General features: G+C 33.8%; 1 protein-coding gene across 1 annotated transcript; it reads left to right on the plus strand.

The window, feature by feature from the left end:
• Nucleotides 1-2,794: 2,794 nt before the first annotated feature.
• On the plus strand, nucleotides 2,795-6,645 carry LOC137832825 (double-stranded RNA-binding protein 2). The gene is made up of 3 exons (XM_068641217.1): nucleotides 2,795-3,650; nucleotides 4,162-4,381; nucleotides 5,696-6,645. Exons 1-3 carry the CDS (start codon nucleotides 3,405-3,407, stop codon nucleotides 6,460-6,462), a joined length of 1,233 nt encoding a protein of 410 aa, XP_068497318.1. The 5' UTR covers nucleotides 2,795-3,404; the 3' UTR covers nucleotides 6,463-6,645.
• The last annotated feature ends 1,779 nt before the right edge of the window (nucleotides 6,646-8,424 follow it).

Below are 8,424 nucleotides of genomic sequence, written 5' to 3' on the forward strand. Positions count from 1 at the left end.
AAACTCAAGAAAAAAAGGTTTCTTTCTTTCTTGTTTCAATATTTTATTAAGTTTTTAAAATTTTATTGATCAATTTTCCCCAGAACTAACTGGATCAGATTTCTAATGTTAAAGCCCAAAAGTGATGATGGTCTTTTTCAAACAAAATAAATGTCAGCGGGTTAAAGGTTAGTCCATTATATGAGTTTGGTTGGTTTGGCCATTTAGTTTAGGCTGATTCTCCCTACACCATATCAATTTGGACCTGACCCAACACACTGAAGTGGGATGTCTTTTTTATCCTTAATGAATTAAATTTTTTGTCTTTCAGATATTTATATTCGTAAGTTAAATCACAAAGTTTTGGATATACAAATCCAAAACTAATATGTCACTTCTGGATTTCATCATCCGGAAGCTTACCTGGACAACATAAATAACCTTCGGATGTCAAGATTCGTAAGCAAACATAAATGAGTTTTGGATCTCAATTCCCAACACTATTTACAGCACACCATTCTGGATATGAAAATTCATAAAAATTCATAACTCACTTCTGAAAATGATCATTCAGAAGTAAATGAAATCAAGTGCAATGTTGGGTTTTAAATTTTGCAATGGGTGCTATTATGATATGGTGTAGGAAGAAATTGCCTTTAGTTTATGGGTATCCAAAATATTAACTATTTCTTTTCTCTTATTCTTAAATTATAATTCTTTTGGATCTAGTTTTTTTATATAATAAACCTCATTTATAATTGAACTTTTTAAACAAATTTTAACTAATTATGTTGATGAATATGCACACACTCACAAAAAGCTCAATCAAAAGCAAATGAGTTTCTCAACTCTTTTGCTCCAGCAAAGATCCAATCCATAAAGGGTATCTTTAAAGCCCAGGATGAAGATTGCATACCTTATTATATGTGGAATGTATTTTTGTATTCCTCACCCCACCATAGGAGTTTATTGCATTTTTTATGGGAATGTATTTTTTTCATCTTTATACCAAGGTTATATAAAAATGTATGTATTCTTATGTATCTTTTACTTTTGTAGTAATGATATATTCTCCTAAGAATGGGGGAGAAATTATTTTCTAACATCTATTATAACTTCCATTTTTATTTTTATTTAATTTAAAAGTATTTTCAGAAATATGAAAAGTTAACCAAACGTATTTTTGATATCCCTAGAAATAATTTTCCGATTGTAACATTTCCGCGAATTACAAATATTAAATTGTATCTTTAAACAAAATTATTGTATTTGTTAACCTACTGAACTCAATTTTAAGTGTTTTCCTTCATTTTGAAAGGGTTAACTTTTTCAATTCTCCTAACAACTGCCTTTTCTCCAACTTTGTCACACAGAAGACGCAATGCAACAATAAGGTGCTAATCGCGATTTAAAAGGAGATATTTCACTCAGATTTCTGGTTTTAATAGTTGTACTTACAAATAAATATATATATATATATATACGGACTGTTATATAACGACTTAACCATTTTGCAGTAATGAAGATAGTATCAGGACTATTTTTTTAATAAATAACTAATTTTAAAGTTGTATTATTATAAAATACCCATTGATTAATCTTAGCCATGGTGTTATCATGTTTTAGCATTCTAATGAAATTTGTTTACCAGATTTGTTTATAAACAAAAATGTTATTTTAATATGCATTTCATACATATATGAGTTACTTAAAAAGGTTATTTATTACATAAAGTAAAGAGGATTACTGCAAACTCTCATTTTAAATCACTCATCTATTATATTCATATCAAACTAATGTTTTTATCTATAAAAAAAATTATTGTAAGCATCGTTTATTGGAGATGTCGCATTGATAGACTTAGCAATATGAATTAATCCTAGTTATTATTTGATGAAAGTTATGACAATTGAATATTTTAATGTATAAATTATTTTGTAGTTCACAATATTTTTCTGAGAGGGTTGAGAGAAATGGACTCTATATACAAAATTTACAGAAATATAATATAGTTCTAGTTCGATAATAAATATACTTGATTAGAAATAAATATATTTGAAGAGGAAGTTGAAGAAGTTACTAAATGGAGAAATGAAGAGGAGGGATTGTGATTTTATTGAAAGAGAAATATTTTTGTAAAGAAGATAAAGAACAGAAGCATAGGATATGTATTAGTGAGTGTATAATGGTGGATGCAATGGCATGTGTAGGAAGATATGATGCCCCATTAAATGCATGGATGTGAATGATGATAAGGTGCGTTCAATTTAGTTGGGTGGGGAAAATATAATAAATAAGAACAAACTTTTTGCTCCCAACCCTCTTTCATCATTTACGTTCCCCATCTTCATCTTCATCTCTTCATTGTTGCCTCCATTTTGTCAAACCCATCACAAAAAGTTATGTTCCCCACTTAACTCCACCACCATAATCAACCCTAAGTGCATCTTCCATTATTTACTTTACACTAAGTGCCTCCCTTACTGTTTTACAATCATCATATGCCTCTTCTCTTCCAACTTCCAACAACTCTCCTTAAGAACCCTCACACCCTTTAATTACACTGCACTCAAATATCCTCAAATCAATCACAAATAAACCCAAGTGGTCCAAACCAAACTCATTCAATTCTATGTTTTCTTTATTAATGCTAACATAATTAGATTCCACCTCTACAAAACTATTTCACTCCAAAACTTTTTCATCTTTTCCTATATTGTGTGATATAATAAATAAAAAAAATAAAGCATTGCACAACTTTATTGATTGGTGCGTGTTTGGAGTTAAATAGCAGGATCCCACTAAAAACAAACCTAAAGAACGCATTTCAATTCAATTACGCGTTTCATTAATTGTCTCTCGCCCTCAAACAACGTTTCATTGAACTAATCGCACTTAACAACACAAGTTGGAGTTGGAGTTGCTTAATTAAGGTAATTAGAGAGATGATTAGTTTAAGAAGGGGATTAAAAAAATGTAGGGAAAGATGAAATCCATGCAACTCAAACGTTTTCCAGTTGACTCCCACCACAACAGCAATAAATAAGAGCTTTCAATTTTCAATTTTCAATATAATATATTAATATTAATATTAATGCAATTTAATTTACTAATATAATAATCACGAAATAAATGTACTTGTGTTGTAAGAGCTATCTTTCTTTCTTTTCTTCTATCTAACTCTTCAACTTCTTCTTCTTCTTTTGCTTCTTCGTTTTCTCTCTCTTCTCTGGTTTTGTGCCGGTGCTGTTACTGCACTGTCTTATTCTCATTTGCGCGGGTTAGAAGCGTGACCGGAGAGAGGGGGTGGATTTGCCGGAGGTGAATCTCCGGCGAGATTTTTTGCGGCGGAGGGGGATCGGATCAGTTCTTGAGAGAGAAAGTGTGGTTGGGGGTTAGAGAGAGAGAGAGAGTGAGGGGGGAAAATGTACAAGAACCAGCTTCAGGAGCTGGCACAGCGAAGCTGCTTCAACCTGCCTTCTTACACGTGCATTCGGGAAGGTCCCGATCACGCGCCGCGCTTTAAGGCTACCGTCAACTTTAACGGCGAGATCTTCGAGAGCCCTCAGTACTGCTCCACGCTTCGTCAGGCGGAGCACTCCGCCGCCGAGGTCGCTCTCAATTCGCTCTCCAACCGTGCTCCCTCTCACTCCCTTGCCGCCAGGATCCTCGTGAGTTTCTCTCTCCATCGCTGCTTTTTTTCTTCTGCGTGTGGAAATTACCGAACTGTCCTTGGTCTGTGAACTCTGCCCTTTCCCCTTCGTTTGTTGTGCAATGCTGTTTGTTTGCAGTGAAATGATTTGGTTTTGAATTTAAGGTTATTGGGAGCTAATTTGAGTATTTCTTATCATTAGAAACGGATTTGTGAATGAGATCGTGAGATTTGTTTCTTAAAAAGTGCTTCAGCTTTTCACTCCTCTGTTGTTAATTTTCGTAATTTTATGCTCACACTCTTCCTTTTTGTTGTGTTAACTTGAGAATAATTGTAAGCATTGTTTGTTAACTTGCTCTCTTCTTTCCTCTGTGTGAATATTTTGTGCACGTTTAAGAGCGTTTTATTCGAATTTTATGTTTAAAATGCTTCGTTTTCACTGTAGGTATGAAGATATTATAGGTAATTTTGTGGTTTGTGTTTTTATTATATTTTTGGGGTTGATGTGGTTATTGGATGTAAATTTTTAGGATGAAACGGGAGTGTACAAGAACCTCCTGCAGGAAATTGCACAGAGGGTTGGGGCGCCATTGCCGCAGTACTTTACGTTCAGGTCAGGCCTAGGACATCTTCCTGTATTTACTGGGACAGTGGAGTTAGCTGGAATTATGTTCACTGGTGAACCTGCTAAGAACAAGAAACAGGCGGAGAAAAATGCAGCTATGGCGGCTTGGTCTTCTCTAAAGCAATGTAAGTGCTACCTAGCTTTTGTCTGAATGTTTTTCTTTCATGTGAAAAGATGTGGAACTTTACATCAGTTTGTCGTATGGATATTGCTTCAAGACGTTACAAAAGGGAACAGTGGCAATTTCGACCCATCCCTGTATTCCAGATTCGTGTAACTAATGTTGCAATTAACCATGTGGAAATTTTCATATTATGGATCTGCTGAGGTAGTGTACTTGCTGTTCCTACCCTATATATTCTCTTGATAGTTCCCACTTATTCGTGGTAAAGGCCAAGACCATCTTCGATGATTCATCCTTGCCTCTTGCGACTTTCCCTTGAGAAACATAATATTATGTGCCAGATGGTTTACCTGCGAATGTGCCTCTTTAAACTACCTTTTATCCACTCTTTTTTGTTCTAGTGAGTTTTAATATCAGCAAATCACACTGCTATAGTGGCAATGCAGGGTGGGGTGGCTCATGACTGCTGTAAATTATTCTCTATTTTAATGCTTCTGCCTAGAGCAAATTGTAGCTAATATTAATTGGGGCAAAACTGCACCTATAGCACTGGAAACTCTAGGGGTGTAATCCCTGTTTTACGGTTAAGATCCTTGCTAGCATGTCTGTCTCAGCTTAAATCCAATGAAATAATCTTTTATTTTTCAACTCTGGAAGTTTACAAGAATAAGTAATCATTTTTCCAAATTAAGGTGAACTAAACACTCTATCTTTAGAAAAAAAGCCTCACCTGTTTACACTTCAGTTTTCTTCCAATTAGCTTTACAACTGTATTCTAGAAGTTCAAGCATTCTCCTGTCAAAACTACCTTCTTTGGGTTAGACCAGTATATGCATGTTATCAGGTCTTTTCTCTGTCACTATTGTTTCCTACAACTTTATAGATACAGTATGTCCTCTCTATTTGATTACACCTGTTACTTTACCGACTCTTTTTTTTTCGTTCGGTATATAGACAGACCAGCGTACAAACTTGTTAGACAGTAGTAGTCCCCAGCCACTGCTCTATTTCCAGCCATTCCAACTTTCCTGCTTTCATTTTCCTGTGTTTGATATACTTGTTTTTTCCTTAGGTTGAGTATGATTGTGCACCTAGACTAATAATGTAGCCTTTAATTTCGATAGCTTTTTGTTTTTGACTATTTTTTCTTGTGTAGGATAAATTACTTATCTTGTATCCATAACATTTAAATATACTGGTCAAATTTGAGTTTGCGGGTCAGACTGCTATGTGCTATCATCTATCATTAACAAATGTGGACACTTTATGTATAGACGATGAAGTATGAATTAACGATAACTTTCTTTCTTGACAGTGGCAAAAGAAACTGCAAGGTCTTCAACTGAACCTGAGAACAACGACGAACTAGAACAGATCACTATAGCACGGGCTTTGCGGACCTACCGACTGAAGGAAAAGATTTCAATGTCAAATCCAAATGCGCCAATTCCATTTCCAAAGAAGTTTCAGATTCAAAATCCCAGGCCAACCAGTCCTCAGCCTCCTCCTGCTGCTACATCAAAGATTCTTCCCTTAATATGCCAAAAGGCAGCTTCTCGAAGCAGGCATCCTGTCGCAGCATCTCCAGCAGCAGCAGTCAGTGACAATTCTGCGATGCCACAACTTTTTGCCACATCAGATAGCCGAAGAATTCGTCGCCCTAAGTTCCCTGCTGCTGGAGCAGCACCTTACGTTCCCATTAGACAAATGAGATCACCTTGCCATGGAATGGCACCTCCAGTGACGATAAGGACTGCTATACCTGTATTCTCTCCACCACCGCCAACAGCCGCCACGCTGTCCCTTCCAGTACTACGAGCTCCTCCTGTACGAGTTGCTCCTCCTGTCACTATTAGGCAAGCTGTTCCAGTATTTGCTGCTCCACCTGTTCAAATAGACGAACCTGTTCCCAGCCTTACTAGCCTAGAACCTGTTACTACCCCAAAAGATGATGCTCCAACTATTAGTTCCCCCAGCCAGGAAGAGAAACTACCAGTTAAAATTCCAGAGATAGAGATCAAGACCGAGAAAATTCCAGCTGAATCTGAGACAGTGCAGAGGTTGATGCAGCTGAAAATTTGATGTTTCATTGGAGTTGAGGTCTGAATCCATGAGAATGTGATCATATGTGGAGTTTGCTTCTCATGTTATAATGAGTGATGTAATATCATCCCTTCCTTTTGTCCTGTTAAAATCCGACAGTTGGTGCCGGTTAGCATCAGCGGTCCAAATGTCTGTGAAATTCAAGAGCGGCTTACCATATAATTTGCCCTTTTTTTTATGTAGTTAGTCATATATTATCTATTATGCATATTCATGCGCCATCACTCTTATTTTCAGCAGGCAATTGGGGCTTTGTTTCTTTTGGGACATGATTTGAGTTTTTGTCTGTTTTGAAATGAAAAGGTGGGACACGGCGCCCTTGCTTGTTAGTTCAGTCACAGAACCCTCATTCATTGCCATTAAGCATCAGACACGAATTGCATTAGACTCATCCTAGCTCACTGTTCTTGACATGTCAATGCACCTATCTGACCATCATCAGATTCTCCAACTTCTGAATTTTTCCCTCGAAAGTAGTTCATTGCCTTTGGATAGGTTGATGTTAAATCTGAGAAATCATAAATATAATAATAAATTTAAGTCAAATGAATTGAATGTGTACTACTAGTACACAAAAAAATTGATGCATCATAAGTACGGAGCTATTTGTCACCATAAACAATAATACATGTCTATTATAAGAAAGTACTATTATTATTGCTAAAAAAATTAAGAGAGAAGGCATAGTTAACCTTATTAAGCATGATTATTTTATAGTTCCTAATGAATTTTAAACAATATGATAGAGTTAGAGAATTTGTTGCCTTCTTGAAAAATATATATGTATTGATTATTTTATAATCTTGAATTCTCATACATGATTGTATCTCTAAACTTACTATTTCTACATTTTTAAATGATATTTTTTTTCATAATGTATGTAATGTGTATGTGTATATGATGCAATTATATTTTTAATGCTTTTTAGCCAATACTCGATTTTACTGTAGTAATTTGAATTACTTATGATACTTTTCTGTAGTTTCTCAAATATTTAAAATTTAATTATTCATCCTATATTAATAGAAACACAATAGAGGTATTATGTATACTTTTTTATAAATTTGTCAAGAAAATATGCAATAAATAAATAAAATAAAAACAATAAATTTTATTATGTTTACTATTTTTTTATTTTAATATTTTTAAATTTTCTTGGTCAATTATTGGATAAAAAATTACATTAAAAAATCTATTTATAATTGTACGACTTAGATTTATAATTCTTATTGGTTATAGTTAAGAAAATTGCTTAATATGTTCCGTATAAGAAGATTTAATGTCAGGTGCATTTTTTATTTTAATCTTTCAAGCAAACTTTAATCTTATCCAATTCCTAATTATTTTAGCTCAATCTAACTTTTTATATTGAGTTTGACCTAGCCTAAACATTTATTTAAGGATTTGTTTTAGGTTAAAACTTGTATAAACTAGCCAACAAAGTTTTCAGCCCAAATAAACTAAAGAGCTATTAGTATAAATAAATAAAATATTAGCCTATATAGATTTAAATAAACCATTAAAAGGTAAAATACGGTTTTTCAGTCCTTCTAAATCGGTAATTTACTTTTAATGCTTTCAAGATTTTTAGTAAGCTTTTTATTTTTTACAAAATTTAAACGTATCAAATTTGATTTTTGTTAGGAATTCTTTATAAAAGTTTTTTAAATTATTTTTAGTAGTTTTGTAGTTCCCACACCGTAGCATTGTTTTCAAAAAAAAATATCTGGTTTTGCTTGAATAGTAATGAATTTCAAAACATCTTAAAAATTAACTTTTGAGTTAGTAACTTAAGTAATGCTCTATATGTGACAACTCATTTAAGATGTATTAAATTACCTAATATTTTTTGTTGTTGTTGAATATTTGATTATGAATAAGACGGTGTAGGAATTGTAATCTATGTTGTATTTTTGAAGGTAAATGTAAGATTGATTGAAA

Source organism: Phaseolus vulgaris, chromosome 11 (assembly GCF_000499845.2).
Source record: "Phaseolus vulgaris cultivar G19833 chromosome 11, P. vulgaris v2.0, whole genome shotgun sequence".
NCBI lineage: Eukaryota > Viridiplantae > Streptophyta > Magnoliopsida > Fabales > Fabaceae > Phaseolus > Phaseolus vulgaris.

What these genes read in the sequence shown, in the direction of transcription:
- LOC137832825 (XM_068641217.1), top strand. Translation starts at nt 3,405, where the DNA reads ATGTACAAGAACCAGCTTCAGGAGCTGGCACAGCGAAGCTGCTTCAAC. An exon ending in CCCTTGCCGCCAGGATCCTC is followed by an intron (nt 3,651 to 4,161) that starts GTGAGTTTCTCT and finishes GTAAATTTTTAG; the next exon opens with GATGAAACGGGAGTGTACAA. An exon ending in TTGGTCTTCTCTAAAGCAAT is followed by an intron (nt 4,382 to 5,695) that starts GTAAGTGCTACC and finishes CTTTCTTGACAG; the next exon opens with TGGCAAAAGAAACTGCAAGG.